A 23,211-nucleotide genomic window follows, 5' to 3' on the forward strand; every position below is an offset into this window, starting at 1 on the left:
GCTATCTGCCAACACCCCTTTAACAATCTTGATTCTGAACATATTACACTGAACACACATATTTCTTATAATTTCACTTTTTATTGCTTCAATTACTCTCTGTTCACCTGATCTGAAATAGTAAAGGGTAAATTCTAGAAGTAATTCTAAATTTTAAATTAAGTCCTTCCTTCCTTGGGTATTCTGTTGAAGTCTCACTGCACAGGACATGAATCATCACACCGTCCTGATGTGCATGTTCTTGTCCATTCGTCACTGGTAAGCACTAGTCTTGCTTACCGACTATACTCACAGTGCTGCAGTGCTCATGGTCAAGGAGCCCATAAAGGTGAGGATGCTAATTTCCTACAAGAGCTATAAACTGCTTTGATGAACCATGCCGTATCACCAACAGGGGCAGGATGAATACACAACAGCAAGACATTTAGAAATAGAGAGAGCATGTACACATAACTTTAATTATAGAAATATTAATTGTTCATTTTAGTGCTAGTGATAATCTTGCTGTGTCTCATAATAAAGACAAAAAACCAAAATATAGAGAAGGTCTGAAATGGGCTCAGATATTCACTTGGGTCTACCATCCCGGTGACAGTTTTATCTCTAGTAGTAATTCAACTATAATGTAATAGTTAACATATTAAAACTTCAAATGATAATATTTTATCTCTTAAAGCAAATTAATAAGTGACCTTAGAGTCTTAATCAAAATAGACTATATCTGTTGGTAGAAAATTCAATTCTCCATTCAAACTGACCTTTTAGAAACATTGAAGAACAGTGTAATAGTACCTGTGCTACAGATCAAGAACTCGCTACAAAAAGAAAAAAAAAAAAAAAAACAAAAACAAAATGAGGGAAAGAAAGAAAAAATAAAAAGGCAAGCAAGCCGGCTAGGTGCCACAGCATATGTCTGTAGACCCACTGCTGCTCTGTGTGTGTGTGTGTGTGTGTGTGTGAGTGTGCATGTGTAGGTGCCACAGCTTATGTCTGTAGACCGCTGCTGCTGCTGCTGCTGCTGCTGCTGCTGTGTGTGTGTGTGTGTGTGTGTGTGTGTGTGTGTGTGCAGGTGCAGGTGCAGGTGCAGGTGCAGGTGCAGGTGCAGGTGCAGGTGCGGGTGCAGGTGCCTGTATGGGAGAGGTGGTGTAGGCAGGTGTACTCCTCCACTCACTGACTGTTTACTTTAAGACAGGGTTCTAGCAGGCTAACCCTGAGCTTTTAGACATCCTCATGCCTCAGCCTCTGACACCTGAAAACTGTGGGCGTGCACCCCAACTCTAACTCATCAGTACAATAAAAGAATGTTAATACAAGTTAATGTACAGTTAATTTTATATGAAAAATAAGTAAGACTTTTTTGGGATTAGAGGCACAAATATTCTCAAGATATGGGAACCATTTAAAAATTATTTAAAAATTATTAAAAAATATTAAAAATAATTAGCCCTCCTTCCTCTCCCTTCCATAAGGCAGAGCCTCTTCTATCCCGAGGATATGTATATACCCAGGCCTAAATTTTTAACTTTTATTAAGAAAACTTAATTAATGATGAAGTGAGGAATAATTACAATGGGAAATATTTTAAACTAATAAAAATTTCAAATAATTCTCACATGCCTAGTATCTAATTTTTCCTTACAAAATGAAGCAAATAAGACTATAAATGATATTATTGGATTTATGAAATAAAGTAGGAATGTAGTAAAGTTTAATGGTATAATTAGACTTGTTGCTATCCTTAGATAAGTTTGGACATCTAATTATTAGCAATTTAATGTAAACTTCCTAAAGTATAAAGGGGGGAATTAATTTTAAGACTAGTAAGATTTTTATGTTTGTAAAATCTGAATTTTTTGTTCTCCAGAAAAAACTATTATGAAAATATAGTTTTAATACTATTTATTTATTTATTTATTTATTTGTTAGTACACCATTGCTGTCCTCTGACTCACCAGAAGAGGGCATCGGATCCCATTACAGATGGTTCTGAGCCACCATGTGGTTGCTGGGATTTGAACTCAGGACCTCTGGAAGAGCAGTCAGTGCCTTAACTGCTGAGCCATCTCTCTACCCCCAATATTCTTGTATAAATATTTTTGCCTTTGCTTTATAAAGAAGTTGGATTGGGGCATACTGTTTAAATAGTTGTTATGAGATAAATCTAAACAATGGGTTTAGTCTTAGATATAAAGTATTTTAGTAAGTAAAATAAAAAGGCAGCAGTGATTTTACAAAGAACAAAAGTATCAAGGCAGAAATGACTTACTTATGACGGAAGAGCGGAGTTTTTTCACAGATTCAGAATACAAGCTAGAGAGGCCGCACATGCAAGGAGTCCCAAGCAGCATACCTCAGTGAGCCATGAGGGGGAGGGAGAGAAACGAGACAGACACTAGATGGCATGGTTGGAACAGAGCTTCTGCTGAAGATAACATGACAAAATGATCCGACTTACAGACAAGAAACAAACTCAGAAAAGAAAAGCACAGCCATTGAGCAAAATGATAGTTTCTGTTTGTTTGTTTGTTTGTTTTTTAGTTTTCTCATGTATTACAATCTTGGTAGCTATTATTAGCCAAAGTGTACTGAGAGCAACTAAACGATCTCAGAAAGAATTTGTTGTGTGGGGTGGTGTGTGTGTGTGCGCGCGCGCGTGAATAAATACTTGTAGTGCTGTATATCAAGCTTTGCAGGTGTAGGGCGGATATTCTAGCCCTCTGACTGCTCTGAATGAATGAGAACTTCAATCCCTCTGAGAATGTTTGGACAGTTCTCCACAGTGCTCCAGTGCTCACCAGGATTCACCCCACCTAAGCCGAAGTAGGCTTCTCCTTAACCCGCAGTCTAGCTGGCAAGGCCCACAGGAAACCTAAGCTCACAGTTCAATTACCGCTGGAGGTCTCATTAGTATCCCCCATATGCTACACATATAAAGTTATTTGCTGTATATCGTAAAGTGAAAACAGGCAAGGGGTGCAGGATACCTAGGTAGAAACACTTGTACTCTATGCGCTGAGAGGTGTCAGCATTAAAACCTGTAACATCAACACTAGATACTTAGCCATCACTGAAGAACGCTAGAGAGATTTTTAAAATCGGTATGTAATCACCTCTATGGCCACACTTTCACACAAGGAGCCATTGCTTTGACTTAAATAGTTAAAACTCAATAAATGGCTTACAAGAACCAAACAATAAAAGTTAGAAATCCGTTTCTTCTCTGAATAACTGGAAATGTATTCCTAGCATCACGCTGATTCTCTCCGGACATTAACTCCAACCCTAGATGACTAAGAACAAGAGCTAAGTTGCATATCTCTCGCTAGATTTGGTTGTTCAGTTCAGGTCACCTGGGCTGCTGTTTTTACCGGAAGCGCTAGCAGACACGTGGGTCACGTGACGCGAGTGCTCCCAGCAGTTAAGGCTCAGTGAGCTTTCCTTTCTGTTTACCTCCTGAAGGCTGTCGGGATTTTCGGGGCGAGCGAGGTTCTCTCCGATAAGGATCATTTGAGCCGTAAAGTTCGATGGTGCTGAGGTTGAGCAGTACTGCTTTCTGGAGGTAGTCAACCATTGCGATGCCGTTACAGTTGCCGAAAACCACCCTGGCAACAGGAAAAGCACCCGTATTTTAGTGCAAACAAGTTATTACGAAGAAATGTGAACTATAAAGCTGAAGAAAATAGGGTAATGTGTTTTTCAGAAATTATTTATTCATGTACTGTGTTATGTGGAGCTCACATATGGAGGTTAGAGAAAGACCCTCGGGAGTTGGGGCTTTCCCTCCACCTTGGAATCTGGGGATTTGCCTCAGTTGCCTGAGACTAAAGGCAAGTGTAGGCATGGGAATACAGAATGAGTGGCCCTTCTCAAGGAACTGATCACGTGTCTATAGACATCACCTACAATGTTAAACCAAGTACCAATACCATTTTAAAGAATACTTGACACAGAAGATGAACTAAGCAATGTAACATCCATTTTCTGCCCTGGAAAAATGGAATTACAGACTGGTGTAACTCATGTTAACTCTTCTGTCAAAATAAAAAGGAAGCATTATTCCTGGGAGGCTCCCTTTGAGGTGTCGAGAATCGTTTACAGTGTAGGGACTATAATGTAATCTCGTGTGAATGAAGGACTCTTATTCTGTCTAAGCGCTCCTGAGGCATATGAAAGCTGGCACGTACAGGAGTTACCTTCATAGTCATAGTATGGATAAGACTTTGAAAAGCAGGTAATGAACTGAGAGGGGAACCTGCCACTCAGGTCCAGATGGTGACACCATGTAGGAACGCACAAAGGGAGCAGAAAGTTGGAGTTTTCACTCGAAGCTTTAAATATGAGTCTATACTTTATGTAGTCTTGGCAACTAATTTAAATTTAAAACACACAGAAAGTGTAAAAACTCCCACAAACAAACAACCCCACCCAAGAAGACAAGTCCTATAATTAATCAGTTAATTTTAAGTACTTTTCTTGTTTTTAATCTGCTATTTGCTTTTTTATTTGAATGGTTATGCTCACTAAAGCATTAGAAGGTAGAGGCTTGTACTCTTCTGTTATAAAGCAGCCAATGAGAGATAACAGAGAGGCCTCTAGCTTACAACTAGTCAGGGTTGGACTCCAAGAGACAGAGGGTTGATAGTGACCGGGGTGGGAGGGGAGGACAAGTGTCTCCTTAGCCTGCTCCTGAGGACAAAGACAGGCTATGCAGAATAAACACTTCAGTAACTACAGAGGCAGCTTCTTACTGTAATGCTGAAAATTTAAAAGTAAAAAAGACCTAACACCTGCTTTGTCTCTACAACAAAGCATGAGGACACTTTCAGCTGTGTGCAGATAGAACCGCGTTAAAGCCACCGCTATGCCCTTACTATCTGCACAAGTTAACTTTGGAGGCAGAAAAGAGAAATGGCACTGTGAACTACAGAATCCATATACACAGTCTTAGGCTAGAGTCTAAGAGAAGCTGAGGAAACTGTTTCTGCGGGAACACAGTGAAGAGGGTATACTGACTGTGGCAATGTATCTCCAACGTGTACTGGCCCATACTTTGTAGTCACAGAACATAGCCACAGGATCTGTTTAAAACAAGACTATGTCCCGAATAAAGCACCAAATAAAGTATGAAGTTATAGTTGCATGGAAACATTTTAGGTGATGATACAACAAATCCTAAGCTTTTTATACTTTTATAACTTAAATCCAAATTATTTAGGGAATACTCTAAAGAGACTGAGGAAACAAAACAAGAACAAAGCTCTTCCTACTTACAGTCCATAGGAAGAGTTGAGTGCCAGGCTGGTGATCTGCTGCGGGGGTTCTCCACCCACCCACACCAACTGAATGACCAGCTCTGTCTGATAGCCTGGAGACTGCTTAAGTGGGGAGTTTTTAACTCTGAAAAAAAGAAAGAAAGAAAGAAAGAAAGAAAGAAAGAAAGAAAGAAAGAAAGAAAGAAAGAAAGAAAGAAACATTAGCTTTAACACTTTTCCAATTACCTGATTGTCCTATGTACATAAAATCATATATGGCCATTCAAGAATATCTTTATATAAGTAACAATACCAGATTTCCTGAAATGTAAGAATCAGAACCTTGTGTTATAGAAGTGTTTGACCTTGCAGTAAACAGGAACACATGCCTAGGTGACAGAAATCTCCTACTTAGGAAATGACTGGCAGATCATGGCTATAAAGACGGGAGACCGCTAGGATGGAGAGGAGAAAGCACATGAGGACGAGAAGAGGACAGGGAGAACAGAGCAGGGAAAGGCAGGCCAAAGGATGAGCAAAAGCAGGAACAAGAAACCAGAGAGGAAAAAGTTTATAATGCATGAAAACATAAAGCTTAAAATCACAAAAACACACAATGGAATTCAAACCAAGCAGGAACAACTGGTTCTTAGTGGGTGACTGATTCACCACCTAAGCCTAAGCAGAGCGACTCTCTGAGTTTTGAGGCTCATTTGGTGGATAGATGCTGTACACAGTAGGAGACATGGTAAGCCAATTAGAACATTCTTCTGGTTGTTCTGACATGAAATAATATTTTACAGTAGATTTAGAATACATTATGAGGTTAGACTTGATATGGCTTATTAGTCTTGGAAAGGTATCAACTAATTTTTTTATTGTGTGTGCAAGATGCTCACACATACAGGCAAAGAGGACAAGTTGCAGGAGTTCTTTCCTGCTATCATCCAGAGCCAAACCTAGGTCATCAGCACCTTTAATTGCTGGGCCATCTCAGCAGCTGAGGAAGGCATAAATCTTAGACTGATTTTAATGCTCTGTAACAAAGAAGGTATCCAAAATTCACTGAATAAATGAATAAGCAAGAGGTTGAATCAAAGAGATGAGAAATCACAGCAACTCTACATTCAACGGACCTAAATGAATGCATTAGGAACATCACTGTGAAAGGTTAGTTTCAGAGGAATATCTGGTAAATCTGAGGTGACTGTAGGAATCCATACATTAAAAACCACTCAGCAGACAGGTTTTAAACAACCAAACCTCACAAATAAAGTATAACGTCATGCTAAACTTGTACTGACTAAGTCTATGATACTAGAAAAGGGGGAAGGAAGGAGTTTATGGCAATCACAGACTAAGGAAAATATAGATGCAACACTCACCATGCATGTATCAGCAAACTTCATGTGAAACAAAAATATGTAAGCAAGAAGACCAATTTATTTGTATGTGTAAGTATGTATATTTTAAGCTGGGAGTGGCTTAGACTGCACTCTTGCAAGTCCGGTCTTTAACAGTTCTTTTGCTCCTCCCTTGGAGTGACAGAGTATAAGGGACAGGAAGAAGACTACTCAATGTTAAATGGCCTGCAACTACACTGAGTTGCAGGGGTTTTGAATTTTGCTGGTACCTCTGAAGTGAGAAGGACTAAGACACTTCTTAGTAATGTGCTGACCAAGAAGAGGCCATAGCTCTGGGAGAATGAGTCACTGTGCATACAGTACTAGGAACTAGACTGCAGTCACCCTGGTTAATCTGTAGGTCCTCAAAGCTGTACTCTGCTGAGACAAAATTTCTGACAGCTTTTGGGGAACGGACTAACAAACACCTGCATTAGCCAACTGCAAGGAATTAACATTACAATTGAGGTATCTGACCTCTGATCAGAGGCAGCCTTGACACAGACATAGGCTCAGAGTCCAAATGGCTATTCTTGTTTGAAGTAGGCACAGAAGGCAAGCCTCCAGGAAGCACTCCTGTGCCTGGTATATACAATGTAGGTCTTACAGTAGTAATTTTAAAAGCATACACAAGACACACTTAAGGCTTGTGATGTGAACACACAAGGCTCATTGTATGGGACTGAAGAAATGGATCAGCAGTTAGGAACACTTGAATTCTTATAGAGGACCACCGTTCAGACCACAGGACCAACGCCAGGCAGCTAACAACTGTCTGCAAATGCAGCTCCAGGTGATCTGATACCATTTTATAGCCTTCACAGGCAGGCACCTATACCCATGTATACAGAGAAACACACAGATACTGGCCTACATGATAACCAAATGCAAATAAATGCAAATAAACTTTTTAGAAACTTCACTGTGCTAAGAAATGAAAAAAAGGTAATTAAGGAAATAATAAGCAGAAAATTGTCTAAATAACTTGATACAAAATCTCTAATTGTATACTCTGTCACTCCAAGGGAGGAGCAAAAGAATTGTAAAAGACCGGACTTGCAAGAGTGCAGTCTAAGCCACTCCCAGCTTAAAATATAGTTATACATGCAAATAAACAACAAATTAAGAAATCTGGGCTGGTGGGGGGTAATATTTAGGAAAAGGAGGACTGACTCCTATAATCGTTTTAACCTTTATGCTTGCTCTTTTGCTATGTATGAATGACTCTGCATGTGGCTTTGTGGTCATCCATGTGTGCGCATGTTCGCATGCAAACACATACAGACACACATAGACGACAGACACACACAGACACACATACAGACAGACAGACACAGACAGGCAGACAGACAGACAGACAGACAGACACACACACATACACACACACACACACACACACACAAATCTAACCAAAGGAGAAATGACAGAAGCTAGATTTTAAAAACAGTAAGTGGGAAGGACTGATAAAATTTTGTCTATATCTGTTTAATTTAAGATTTTAAGATTTTAAATATGCTCAACTTGCTTACTTCTTAAAGATATGCTGTAGAACTTTTATAAAAGGTTCCATAATTTGTACAAATACATTTTAAAATGTCAAAATCATATCTGGAAGTGTCACAATTAAAAAAAGAAACAAGTACTTTGTAAAGGAACAATTACAATACATAAATAAAAAAGCATAAACTTAGATTGGCAAAAGGGGCAAATAAGACAGCTCTGATAATGTTTCTTTCAAACCAATTCCCAGCTATGTAGAAAGGCTCAGTGGGACTGATGGACTCCCGAGTGAGCGTGCGCTGCAGATGTGAGCTCTGCCAGGTTGAGGACTGATGCCTCAGAGCCATGAAGAGGGCAGGGCCTTTCCCTGGTCCATTACAGATGCCTGTTACAGTGACTAAAGAAGTCATCTACCACAGCTCCTCTTCCAGATGACAGCAGCCGAGACACTCCCCACAGAGCCCCACTACTGAGATTAGTCGAACTGCATTCTCATTTATTTATGCAAAGCAAGACTTTTCCAGCTGTGGGTGGAATTCAGATGCTAACTTTTCTGTATGTATGCCTGCTGTTTCTTCATTCCTTGTTCCAGGTCAACTCATTCCCAAAGCTGTGAGATCACAGAAGCATTGTGTGTGATAAACAAGATCTCAAGATTAATTATATTTCAACCTTTTTTTTTTTTTTTTTTGGTTATTTCTTCCTTTTAGATATTTGTCTTTTGGATTGCAGACCAAAATGATATAGTTAACAAATATACAAAGATTTTTACCTTTAGATTACTAAAACGGGGAAAGTAGGTGTGATGGTTTGAATATGCTTGGCCTAGAGAGTGACATTATCAGGTGTGGCCTTGTTGGAGTAGGTGTGGCCTTGTTGGAGGAAATGTGTCATTGTGGACATAGGCTTTAAGACTCTTATCCTAGCTACCTTGAAGCCAGTCTTCTGCTTGCCTTCAGAACAGGACGTAGAACTCTCAGCAACAAAGTCTTCCATATTCCTACTAGGATAGCCCATTAAGCCCCACTTAAAGGATTCCACTGCTTTCCAAATCCAAAGTCCTTAAAACCAGTACCAACTCTTCTAAGGACAACATTTAATTGGGGCTGGCTTACAGGTTCAGAGATTCAGTCCATTATCATCAATGCAGGAGCATGGCAGCATCCAGGCAGGCATGGTGCTGGAGGAGCTGAGAGACATGTACTAGTTCACTGCTGATAGGATATTCTACTAAAAGGCTAGTTTTCCTTCTTTAATATATCCTGGAATATAGATTATGGCAATCACTGAATATAAGTTTGTTAATGAGATACTGCAATACTTGCAAAGTGTTCAAACATTAACTTTTAAAAAATAAATGTTGGAATGAGGCAGGAGGATCATGAATTCAAAGCCAGCCTTGTCTACAAACTGATACACAGTCTCTAAAGAAATAAACTGAGCAGAGAAAGGAAGGAAATGGTTGCTTTGCATCATCATTATTTCAGTCTTTACTCCTACTGAAGTGGAGTCCTACACAAGGTCAGAGAGCAGCGATCTGTCAGTCAGGTCATTATTTTATGATATGCTTTACCATGATTAATCTATACTTTAAAAATCATGTTTTACTTTCTCTAGCTCGGAAAGTGCCCAAGGAGCTGAAGGGATCTGCAACCCTATAGGTGGAACAACAATATGAATTAACCAGTACCCCCAGAGCTCATGTCTCTAGCTGCATATGTAGCAGAAGATGGCCTAGTCGGCCATCATTGGAAAGAGAGGCCCCTTGGTCTTGCAAACTTTATATGCCCCAGTACAGGGGAATGCCAGGGCCAAGAAGTGGGAGTGGGTGGGTAGGGGAGCAGGGCCGGGGGAGGGTATAGGGGACTTTCGGGATAGCATTTGAAATGTAAATGAAGAAAATATCTAATAAAAAATTGAAAAAAATCATGTTTTACAACTCTATTGTAATATAAACCTATATTTTGAGATGCAAATATATCTGACACTAAGATTATTAAGAATTTCTCATCATTTAGTGAAGAAAACCCATACCAGACATACAAAGCTCAGACACATCCTCACACCAAGCACACGTCCTCTGTTGTCTCCACACCCACACCTCAGCCTGATGAAGTCAACAGGACTATTTCTCCACGCAGCCTCCTCAGACAGCTTAGTCAGTATCAGGAGACACAACTGCCTCGTAGGCTGCATGAGATCATTGACTTTATCAGAAATTAAGGTGATATTTTAAATCATCACTTGGAAAATATTTTATTTCTTAATGTACTGAAGAACATCGAAGGAAAAGAATAGTAAAATCATTAGATGGCCTTGCAGAATCCAGTAATAAGTTTTGGGTGATCAGATTCTAGATAAATGTCTTATGCATGTTTCCAACATTAAAATGGCATGGACTTCCCCGCCTCATAGGAGAAAGTGATAGGGTAGTTTACCTCTTACTTAATGCCAAATGTTACTTGCAAAAGAAGTTGTTAAATAAAGCGTTAAGAGTACCAAAATAAAATGACTTAACAGTAGTATTTTATGTGATGCCAATGTCATAATGGCCACCACAGAAAACAAATTCTTACAAGTAACTCAAAACTGATTAAGCAGCTTAGACTCGTTAATTACTATTCTTGTTGCTATGGTAAAGTAGTTGACAAAGGGAACTTCAGGAAGGGAGGGTTTGTCTCGGCTCCTGAGGGAGGGGTACAGCCCATCAGGGTGAGTGTTACCATAAGGCAGCTGGCAACACTGCATCTCTGTTAGGGAGCAGAGAGACTGAGACTAGTGGTGGTCCTCAGCTGGCTGCTGCTTCCTTCTCTTTTTTATTCCCATGGAATACTACAGTTAAGCAGGGTGAGTTTCTCCTTGTACATTAGGCCGCTCTGGAAATGCTGACATTCTTAGAGGTCAGCCAGCAACTTTCACTCCAGTCATGTCCAAAAAAAGATTGTCAAGTATGACAGAGCTACTTGTTATTGTGACATCTGGAAATATCACTTTTAAACAAAACAGCAGTTTCCAACCTGTGGGATTGAAAGACCCTTTCACGGGAATCGAACATCAGCTATCCTGCTTATGAGATAGTTATATTACAATTCAAAACAACAGCAAAATTACAGTTATGAAGTTATGGTTGGGGGTCACTACAACACAAGGGGTGTATCAAAGGGTTACAGCATCAGGAAGCTGGAGAACCCCCGAAATGCAACATTCACTCTGGTCCTCAAAGACTCATGAATAGCTGACATCACAAAATGAATTTAGTTTATCCTTAAAAGGAGAACCACTTTGCCACAAATTTTCATAGTTCTAACACTGTTCTAAAGTTCAAATCCAAAGTCTCTTCTGATACTCAAAACTTCTAGACTTGTGAGCCCCTCAAAACAAAGGAAATAAAAAGATGCATACTTCTAATATATAGTGACACTATAAAAAACAGGGACTAGGAGACAATGAGAAAAGAAATATCAAAGCAAGACCAAATCGTAAGGGAGCCACCAAACCCTGAGGTTAGGTCTCTGGGGCTTGTGGTCGCATTGTTTGGGCCCCAGCATCCCTGAGGAGACCCCCAGCTTCAGTTCTGCCAGCGTAAAGCCTGCAGCTTCTTTCCTGGACCAGTTCTGCTCTAAGCCTGCATCCTTTCTTGGTGTAGTAGAACATTTAATACAAAAGCTAAGGGTTTTGTTGCTATTTCTTCCTGATGACTTTTTGGAGCTATTAACTAATTAGCAACTATTACACAGCAATTGCTAATGCTGGATGGTCCTAGAAATCCACTTGTTCTGTTGTACTCTTCAAAACCAGAAGTGGGCCCCTGGGTTGCACGTGTGAGGATAGGATAGGTGTGGACTAGGCTACAGTCTCTGGGCAGTAGTTAAGAGTCCAGGCTCTGTGTTCAGGTGATTGGCTAGAAGTAGCAGGATGTCCTGGGTTATTAACTTATTGTCCATGTTCTCTCAGTCAGCACAAAACCTGGAAAGCTCCCACCTACAGAGACGCACTTCCTAGACCTGCTTTTCACGTTTATCTGAGAAGGCAAGGCCGCTCTGGTTTGAGAGCACCGTGTCCCTTGTCATAGCTATTTTAAAGTCCAAATTAAAGTATTCTAATTTTGTTGAAGATGACACAATTATTCCACATTGTATGTAATAACATTGTGACAAATATTTTAACAATTTACTTCATATAACTGGTAAAACTAAGGAAATATAAAATTAATTTACCAATACACATAAAAGATAAATTATATTTTCGCCACCTCTAAAATTAACAAAAACTAAAAACATAAAACCAAAACCACCATAATAATATTTACAAATTTAGTGTTAAAGTAGTTCTGAGTAATAAAAGAATCAAAAATAAAAAATTCTGTAAGTTCCATTGTAGATAATAAATGCTGTAACTGTAGCTAAAAGGAGATGTGTGTTTCTAAGTGTGAGAGATACAGAGGATGTGGGAGGAAGCGAGCAGGAGAGGAAGAGGCATAGGGAAAGGAGGGGTAAGCATGGAAAGCCAGCGAGGAAGTCAACTGGGACCCCGGTCACTACCCACATTTTGAAGGAAGCAATTCTTTGCTGTGCCCACTGTAGATGTGACCCTCATATCAAGCTTTCCTCTACCAACTTAGCAGTACCAGCAACCCCACCCCGTGTTGTAAAACTAAAAATGTCTCCAGACGTCGGTCCATACCCTGAAAGAGGCACGGTCATCCTTACTTGAGAGTCACTCCTTTAAAGTTCATACGGTCAGGTTTTCAAGAACACATGAAGAATCTCTGTAAAGCATGGACTTTAAACATAACTGTGATCTTTCTTTAAGTCTGCTTGCCTTTTGGGGGGAGTGACTTTTTTATTATATGACCATTCTGATCACCACGTGCTTACTAGGAGAAGAGATTCTGGAAGGTCTACAGTAAAACTGATACAGGGCCTAGTTGTTTAGTTAGAACAAATGCTGACCTCTCTACTCTGAATACCCCATGAAAAGGACTTTGTCCAGTCATGTAACCCTGCGAGTCACACTGTCTTCATGGAATTCAGTGATTTTAATTATTTACTCAAAGCTTTATTCCTCTATGTCCTAAGAATTTAACCATTCAAAAATAGAAACTGAGCAGAAAATTGAAAACAAAAAATTTATCTAATTTATCCCTGCATTCAACTAGTATGGTCTTAAAATGATGCAAAAATAAAGTCTTTTAAGTAACAGTAAAGTGATGCTATGATTTGAAAAAAATAACATGGTGAAAATATGAGAACGTCAAATCCAAGGTGAGGGTGGAAGGAAGCAGAACCCTCGGAGGTGAGAGAAGAAAATGGACCTAAGCCACACCCAGATCCAGACTGAGACCATGGGAAGGCCTAGTGAACACATGGGTGACATGCAGTCATCATACCTTGTGATTTTCAACCTTAGTCATCGTAGGTATGTGACACTACAGAGTCAGCATCCTTAAACCATAAAAATACAGACTCAGTTAACCACAGGCAAACAGGAGCACCCATTCTTATAGGAAACTGCTATTGTAACTTACTAATGATTGTTATTTATCTAAATTAAGAGGTGCCAGATAAAGCTGACCCAAGCTTTGGCGACTTACTTTAAGCAAGGAACGTTATCACGAAGCCCGTCAGATGAGCTGCTGCTGGTAGACGGATGAGACTGAGGAGGAATGGGCTGAGGGTTGGAGCTGCCCACGGGGGTGGACAGAGGCGGGGGCTGCTCACCCTCTGGAGTATCCACATCATTTATTTCATATAACAGTCGAACTTCAAGCATCTGTCATAAAAGAATGGTTGCTTACCTATTTCTAATAGTTAATACACATTGTGTTATAATGTACCAGAAAGAATATTTTTAAAAGTTAAAAACAAGAAAAAATGCTATATTTAAATGTAAAAAAATGTTTCAACTGAACTTGTAAAGACTTGTGTACACAGGTGTGACCTCATACAAGTGCACAATACACATCCTGCCTTTCGAATAGATTGAATACTAATAAGTTGATATTCCTTAAATAAAAGATATAATATAATTAAGGATTCACATAGTCCATTAAAAATATATATAAAGTGCTATTTTTGCACAAAACAGGTGGTGATATAAATACTAATGTTTATACAGAAGCAACTGCAAACTGTTTACTAAATGATTTTGAAAAGCGTAGAAGTCTCAGACAATTGCCATGGCATAGTTATGAGGTGATTACCGGGATGACTTCGGTAAGCACTTCCTGCTTGCTGAATCTATAGATGATGACATGGGCTGACACTCCAGCTATGCACAGCATCCTGCTCTCTGGGCACCAGGAGATGATCTGAATGGCATATGGATCTTCATCTACAATGTCTGTGTTCTGTCTGTCATCTTTGTTTCTTGACTTCTCAAATACTTTAGATGTTTTTAATTTATATAGTACTTGTAGAGTTACTAGAAAAAAAGTATATCACAAATTTTAGTTGAAAATCAAAACTTGCTAATTCTTCCCGCCTCCCCTTTCAGACATTTCTTACCCATCTCCATTTCTTTGTGCCAACCAATAATTTCTGTCTACCAGGGACCCAGAACCTCCATCCTTTGCTGGGATGTAGGAAGGTGCAAGTTCTACTCCTGGCCAGGACCCACAGCGGGCAACACTTAGTGGCCATCTAAGACAAGGTCAAACATCTGCACATCAAGAGCTGTGACTATAGATAGCCACATTCTAGTGTAAAGTCACAAACATGAACAACCAAGACAATGTGCCTCCTATAGGAGCTAGCAACCCTAGCATAACAGACACCCAGAAAAATAATTTAACTACAGCATATTACAAGGATGTAAAAATAGCAATTATGAAAATACACAAGGACATTAAACAGGAACTGAATAAAAGCTTTTGTCTGAAAGAACTGCAGGTACAAAAATGGAGAAGAGCCTGAGGAAAGGAGGTCCAGTGACAGACCCAAAGTGGGATCCAGCTCAAGGAGAAGCCCCAAGGCCTGACACTATTACTGAGGCTATGGAGCGCTCACAAAAAGGGGCCTATGATGACTGCCCTCCAAAAGACCCAACAAGCAGCTGAAAGAGTCAGATGCAGATATTTACATCCAACCAATGGACAGAAAGCAGCTGACCCCTGGATTGAATTAGGGAAAAGCTGGAAGAAGCTGAGGAGGAGAGCGGCCCTGTAGGGGGACCAGCAATCTCCATTAACCTGGAACCCTGAGATCTCTCAGACACAGAGCCACCAACCAGGCAGCATACACCAGCTGATATGAGGCCCCTACACATATACAGCAGAGGACTGCCAGGTCTGAGTTCAGTCATAGAAGATGCACCTAACCCTCAAGAGACTGGAGGCCCCAGGGAGTTTAGAGGTCTCATGGGGTGGAGTGTGGGGGTTGGGGACATCCTCCTAGTGACAGGGGGATAGGGAGAAGGTATGGGATGTGGAACAGTCAGAGGGTGGGCTGGGAGAGGGATAAAATCTGGAGTGTAAAAAAAAAAAGATTAAATAAAATAAAAATTTAAAAAAGACTGACAATACGAACAGTTGATTGAAACAATGAAAGCGATTCGAGACATGAAAAGTAGAATTTAATAAAGAAATAGTGAAACTAAAGAAATGCAAGCTGAAATAAAACTCAGGAAGTCAAACTAAAATCTCACCTAGCCCTCCTCTCAAGGCTCAAGGTACCAATGTACAAACTCACAGAGACTGTAATAGCTGCACGAGATCTACACAAGCTCAATTCACTGAGCCGGGCAAAGTTCAGCATAAAGAAAGAAAAGCAGATACAAAATCCAACCTTCATCAAAAGCTATTTCCAACTGATACCTGCTAGCAAAGAGAACACTGGTATTCTCCAGTAGTGTGCCACTGGGTATGTCAGCCACATTCCAGGGCACGCTCCAGGCCCATAAGTATTTGGTCAGTACAAAATAGAATCCATTGTGTGTGTATGCCTGCTTTTTGTTTTCTTTTGGTATTTTTCATCCTATTTTTTCTTTTATTCCGTAGTTATTTCTTATTTTAGGGGTGGGCAAGAAGTTAGAGGAGTTTGGAGGTAGGAAGGATCCAGGAGGAGTTGAGGGAGGGGAAAGATGATTAAATATTGTACAAAAAATTGTAAATAAAAACCCAATTGAATTATTAAAAAAAATCAAATATAATGGTTAATCATCATATTATGGAAGAAAAACAACCTATACACACCTAAACAATGTTTTGATTTCTCTAACTATTTTCTAATATATTATACACTAAGACATTTCCACCCTCACAAATGAATTAGATAACCTGAAGCAAAACTACAAAAGGAATTTGGCACAGAATCTTTGGTGTAAACATATGGAGAATATATTTTACTTCCTAAAATGACATTCTACATAAAGACATTCTCCCCAAAAGGCACCAGCACTATCAAGCATCCTTATCAAACAGCAGCTAGCCTGAGGTAAGGGATCCCATACATGCTTGCTATACAGGGTCTCTAGCCATGAAGGCTGTATCTTCCCAAGTTTGCTCCTGTCTAATCACAAGGTCTCCTTTCCAAAGGCAGCATAAACCTTTGTAGCATTAACTTAAAGTGGACGTAAACATTTGATTTAAAATATATTTTCACTTCTATTTCTGACTTCTAAAGAGATCTAAAGATCTTGAAAAGATGAGAACACTTGAGAATTATTATTTGATGTACTAATAACATTAAAATATCTTCACTCTTAAAAATTCTAAACTCATACTGAATAAGCCAATAACTTAAGCTGATGTCCTGGTACTTTCCAGTCTAAGGCGGTCTGTACAGGTTTTCACAGCACCTCTTACAAGGCAATGGCAGTGAGATGCAGCAAGCAAGTACTTACTTGCAGAAGCGTCCCAGAATTTCACCGAGCCATCAGCATGCCTAGGACAAACAAGACAGAGAAGAACAGAAAGAGAAGAATAAAGAAGGAAAAATATTGTAACTTTTTTAGCAAACTCATTCACTTAAATGAGTAAAAGGCAGAAATCATTGTAAATCAGTGAAATCTTGCAGGAAACCTTCCTATTATTTTATAACATAAAAGAAAGCTTTACTGACTTAATGAATTAAAATTCAAACTGTCATTAAGTATATTAACTATTACTGATTTAATTAGTAAGAATATACTGTTGCTTACCCTGTAATAATTATTTCTGGGTAACTTTGAGCACCCAAGCCCCAATTACCACCATTGATGGGCCATTCCTAAAAAAAAAAAAAAAAACATTGAATGTTGACTTAGAAATATATATTCTTTATAGCAGATAAGTAGTATACAATGTATAGGTCTATTAGGAAGTTATGAACACAGTACACATAATTTACTTCAAAAACATAATTTCCTAAAAATTTAACAATGTTATCAACACCTCAAGGAGACAAATTTAAGATAATAACATGATGCATTAAACAGTGAAACTCGGGCTTGGTACCTTTTTGCTGTAACCTTGACGCTTCTGTCTAGCTCCAACAGAGTAAAGTGCAGGAATAAGATCCACAGGACAATCAGCAAAATATTCACAACATGTAACAGGGGACTCGTGTATACTCAAAGGGTAGGGATTCTCAAATATAGGGTATCTTTAACAATAGGAGAAAGAAAAACACATTAACACATTGTAAACTATGATCAACACAACCATGAAGACATTACTATACATCCTACTAAGATTACATTGTTTAATTATGTAAATGTGTGAAAACAGTGAAGCGTTTTATTACAGAAGATGTTCCTTATCCACCAATAAACAGAAAGGCTGTGATTGTAGCTATATATCACTGCCACACACAAGGTTGCGTGCTACACACATATTTGTCTCATGTGTTTCTCGCACTCATCTTATGATACATTTTCCAGAACAACAAAGGCTTTGAGTAATTTGTTAGAACCATGTGGGCTAGAAAGTAGCTGAAGCAGAAGTTGAAACTACTGTGAATCAGTGAGCTATGTGCATGTCAACCAAAAACCTTACCCTCTGCTGGTACAGCTAACATAAATTTCAATTCTTTTTTTCCTCCATCATTGTAAAAACTCATCCAATATTAAACCTGGAACACTTGTTTCTTGTGACAGTCAACCACAAACATAACGTGACTGGGCTGAGAGAATACTGGGCAGAGCACACTCATGTGTCTCTGGGGGCATTTCCAGAGAGGACTAATGGACGATGGAAGGCTCTCTCTGATGGAGCCATCTCATAAGGTTGCTCCCACCCCAGTGGAATGAAGGAGAAGCGGACCTGCTGCACCAGCACACTTGTCTGCTCTCTGGCTGCTGGGACACTGGGAGCCCAATGACTGCTTTATGATATCTTCCTGAATAAGAGGCTGCCCCGTATGAGCCCATAGCAGTGGACAGAATCCTCTCAAACAGTGAGCAAAAATAAATACTTCCTTTCTCAAACGTTTTATCTCAGGCATTTGTCACACTGGCAAAAAGCTAATACATTTTATTTCGGTAATAATCTAAATTATAATTATACTTTTCATGTTCTTTGGATATGAAGTCAGACACATTACTGGTGAGCCAAGAGGTTAGTTCACTTTATAGCCATGTAATTAATTTATTAATATGAACAAACAATGCTTTAAAATCATTAAAATATGAATGTGCTTAAAATGAAAGCCACGGCAATACTTCTTAGAATGAGACTGGTTAAACCATCTGTAAAAAAAGTAGAAACTAGCTGAGACACTTAAAAAGTACAAAATGGCTACGCTGTACATATTAGATCTATGCCCACTGCTAATAAGACTAAAAATAGAGTATATTTCAGCAATAAGCATTTATAGACTATGAGTCAAATCATCTCTACCTTTACCCCCCAGACAGATTAAACACACACAAAAGGAGTAATAAGTAATAAAAATCAACTTTCTTCTTTTCATAAAGTTTCTTCTCCTCTGCTCCAGGGGTCTAGCATTTCTCATATCTAATTGACAGTTCTGCAAAACTAAAACACCTTCTTCCATTTGATTTGAATCATATTTTTCTTGATTTAATCATATCTCAGAACAGGTCACATGGAACACATTCATTATTATTTTTGAATGGTCTGTTATAAACAAACAAACAAGCCTTACAACAAGTAAGTACTACAAGTACCAGCCTCTAGGCTGAGATGTGCTCACAAAACAGAACCAGCAAACAGCACCGCAAACAGACCAGGTTTCTCACCCTTAGCACTGTTCACACCGGGAGAAGCCTTAACTTGGAAAACTGTCCTGTGCATCATGGATGTTCGAAGTATATTTGTCTTTTATCCACTAGATGCCAGTAGCATCCCACCAACAAAGTATCTATTCAGACACTGTCGAGCATCCCTGGGGGCAGAGCCACCTTAGCCTGAGGCTTTCTGTGAATGATGCTGTGCTTGATGGATATGTCTTGGGAGAAAATAAGTAATATGGTGGCTCCCTTCACAAGACAGAGAGTATCCCTGACACCAGGGAATAAACAAGCAAATTACCAGGAGTTCTTACTAAGAGCTGAGCTAGGGTAGGGGATTTACAGATCAGACATGTCTATAGGGTCTAGGAAAGCCATAAACCATATAGTGAAAGTTGTGTGGATTCTGATAACAGCGAAACAAGTGGAGAGTTCCAGCTGCCAAAACATTGCATAAGAGAAGATATGACATGCAATTTACTAAACATAGAGCTGCTACCCCATAAACTGAGGCCAGTTTGAGAAAATAGCAAGAGGGCAGCTTAGAAATAATACTACCTTCGTAAAGTAGCAGGTAGAGTAGTTAAAATAACAATAGCAACCAGTAGTTAAATTAGTTAGTAGTTAACTAAGGGGCATGATGCAGGTTCTACTGAATCTGACAGGGATCTGGCACAATACATCACAACAGACTGAATACGGGAGAAAGACTAATCAGGTCATCAGAGGCAACCTGACATGGGCCCATTTTGGGCAAGCTTTTCATATATTGCTTCAGTATACACAAGCATGAAGCAGAAATGTACGGACCTGAAGAAACTGTGAGCAACTGTGAGTAACAGAAAGTCACAACTCATTGCACATGAAGAAGTTGAACTGGTGGCTACAGGAACCTTCGTTCCTATGTACCAGTGTCTTTGGTTTTTGGACAGGAAGGTCCTCTGTATGCTACCAAAGGAGAAACATAAACACCAATCCAGCCACAAACTCTCTGATCTACAATAGGATCCTGCCTGAAATATATGCTTATGCAATGGTGGCAACAAAATATGTGAAAATAACTAAAAAAACATGTGATTTGACTGAAAGGGACTGAGGGGCCCATTACAGAAAATAGAACCCATATCTGACATCACTTGGGTGACCAAGAGCTAAGGTAAAACCAAATAATATGGGTCTTAAAAATAAAGCAGTAATAAAATGACCCCAAATGACATTCCCTATACTCATAGACCAGTCCCGGGCTCAGCCATCATCAGAGAAACTTCCTCTTTCAGCAGATGGGAACAAATAGAGATCCACAGTCAGGATCTCTATTATGAGGAGAATTAGGGACCATAGAATACTCAGTCCTAAATGAGAAGTCTCCATCAAGTACCTCCTTACAGGTCTCAGGGAACCCCATGGAAGAGGAAGCAGAAGGATTAGGAGCCAGAGAGAATGGAGGGCATTAAGGAAACAAGGCTCTCTAAATCAACATGAACAATGCACCTGTGAACTCCCAGAGACTGAGGCAGCATGCACAGGGCCTGACCAGGTCTGAAGCAGATGAGACCCCTGGAGCCTGAGAGAAGTGGACATATGCCCCGACCTCTAAGCACATCCCAGATCCAACTGCTAACCAACAATGGTACACAGCCAGCAGAAACCTAGTCATCTGTGCCCAGGACTGTCTCAGTGTCATCACACGGCAGGGCTTTTCCTTTGCTTTTTCTTTTTTAATTATTATTAATTTTATCTCATTATTTTTATTATACTTATATATATTTGTTTTTCTCCCTATAGGTCTTTTGTGTATATATTACAGCTTTTAGTGCAATGTTTTCCTGAGTGTGCAACAGTGGGGTCTCTGAATCTTGTACTTTCTCTCAGGTCCTTATCCTTCCGTTTGCTTTATCTTACTATATTTTATTATCAGCCCTTAGGAGACTCTTTATGTTCTAAGGAGAGACAGAAATGGGTGGATCCAGATGGGAGGGGAGGTAGGAAAGATGTGGAATAGGAAAACATAATCAGGATATATTAAGTGAGTGAAACAAACTATTTTCAATAAAAGGAAAAAAGTAATAGAAGGATCTATGATATCCAATATAATCAATACCTTTCCGATTACTAGAAATGTGGATCTGGAACATTAAAAAGAGATCATGTTTATAAATGTCAAGTTTTAGTGGCATGTAATACTTTAATGTCATGCTAAAAGAGACCTTGTGGTTTCCCACATAGTAACAGAGTTGCTCACCCAGTGTCCTTACCCATTTTGTGCAAGGTCTATCAGCACTAAGTCCTTTTCCAGGAGAACAACCACAGCATATGGTTCCTGAAAATCTACAACATGAGAACACTGTGTAAACAGACTTCTTTACACACCCCAGGGAAGCCACAGAAAACATCTAGTTGGGATCCTTGTTTCTGTTTCTGGAGGGTTTAATATTTTAATTGGCCCAGGACAGTTCATATCATTTATATATCTTGGATGAGATAAAGGAATAAAATACTCCATTCAAAAATCCTAACATATTTGTAAAGAAGAGTAAGACAAGAACCCCAAAGAAACATTTTTGATATTAAATTTTTAAGGATGTAGTAGAGACATCAAAACCACAATTTGATCCTGACCAGTTATCATAATAGAATCTTGAAATAAGCCGATAGAGTTCTGTAATCTTTTTCATGTTAGGTAATACATGTCTGTTAATAACTACAAAATGAATTGCATCTTTGAACTTCACAGAGATGCAGATGTGATGAAAAGCTAGACGTGTAAGTGCACTCTGTGTTAGTCTGCCCATGCTATGGTGCCCCGAACTGCCTGGTTAGTATCAGTCAAGATGCTGCCATGAAGGAATATTTCAGAAACGACTAGCAGTTAGTTCTGAGTGAGGTTTAAACCTAGAACTCCTCCCTGAGATTTCCACATGTTTCAGAACCATGACTTTAACTCATTCTGGACTTTCCTAGACTGTTAGTCCTGCAATCCTTCATATATACACACATACCTAGTGCAATCCATTATACAGACACACATAGGTCTCTATTGGACTCTCTGGAGAAATCAAGAAAAATACTGTCCTGCAGAATTTATATTACTCAATATTCTCAGTGTCTGTCTTTGAATGATAGTTAATATTAATGTACAATATGGAAGAGATAAAATGTACTGAAAAAAAAAACCCTTCATTTGAAATCAAATTGGTCATGTTATGAAGGCAGACCCTATTCCCTAAAGCTCTAGAACGGTGGGATATGGAAGCCCTTACACAAAACACATCTCCTTTGAATGTCAGTATGTATGTAGAGTGAGCCTCACCGTTTGGATATGGCGTTTCACAGAGTGTGAGAAAGTCAACGATTGAATAGTCCATTTCCAGCACTGCTGTGCTTTTCCCGTGCATCACTGTTAAGCAGGGTCTTCTTCCCACGGTATCATAGGATAAGCCTCCTGACAAAATAATAAAAGGTTCCCTGGAAATAAAACACAAAGGATGTTTGCAAATATGTGCATGGACACTATTTTTTTTTCTGCAGCATCATATAGTTATTCAGTGGCAGTATCCTCTAATATATATATATTATATAACACATAATGGAAGAATTATATGTAGAATTTTTAATGTGATTAATTTCAAACCTAGTTTGCTAAAAATTAGACTACAATAAGCATGGGCATGGGTCCCATGTGACTGTAACTTGTTCTTGGTCCTTATTTTATTTCCTGTGGACAGTCACCGTGATAAAGGCTTCTGTAGGTTTCTGAGTGGCTTCTACTTTGGTCATAACAAGGCTACTCAACAAGTGTTCCTAAAAAAAAATCTAGCATCAGGCGGCTTCAGTATGCAACCCTCTGACAATTCAGGGATACAGCAAGAACTGTACAGGTTATAAAC

General features: G+C 39.3%; 1 protein-coding gene across 9 annotated transcripts in view; it reads right to left on the reverse strand.

Moving 5' to 3' along the window:
* The window catches only part of Stxbp5 (syntaxin binding protein 5 (tomosyn)), a 145,741-nt gene that overhangs the window by 39,125 nt on the left and 83,405 nt on the right, over window positions 1-23,211 (reverse strand). For all 9 annotated transcript variants that reach the window (XR_001779636.2, XR_003948820.1, XR_003948821.1 and 6 more), the window contains exons 10-18: window positions 22,635-22,789; window positions 21,580-21,652; window positions 17,589-17,736; window positions 17,294-17,361; window positions 16,997-17,037; window positions 14,358-14,578; window positions 13,749-13,927; window positions 5,272-5,397; window positions 3,451-3,602 (exon numbers count right to left, since the gene is read on the reverse strand). Coding sequence is in view for 5 of the 9 variants with exons in the window: in NM_001081344.2 (NP_001074813.2) it covers window positions 3,451-3,602; window positions 5,272-5,397; window positions 13,749-13,927; window positions 14,358-14,578; window positions 16,997-17,037; window positions 17,294-17,361; window positions 17,589-17,736; window positions 21,580-21,652; window positions 22,635-22,789 (1,163 nt within the window). In the remaining 4 variants the exon portion in view is untranslated. The remainder of the gene's footprint in view (window positions 1-3,450; window positions 3,603-5,271; window positions 5,398-13,748; window positions 13,928-14,357; window positions 14,579-16,996; window positions 17,038-17,293; window positions 17,362-17,588; window positions 17,737-21,579; window positions 21,653-22,634; window positions 22,790-23,211) is intronic.

The sequence above is a fragment of the Mus musculus genome, chromosome 10 (assembly GCF_000001635.26).
Source record: "Mus musculus strain C57BL/6J chromosome 10, GRCm38.p6 C57BL/6J".
NCBI lineage: Eukaryota > Metazoa > Chordata > Mammalia > Rodentia > Muridae > Mus > Mus musculus.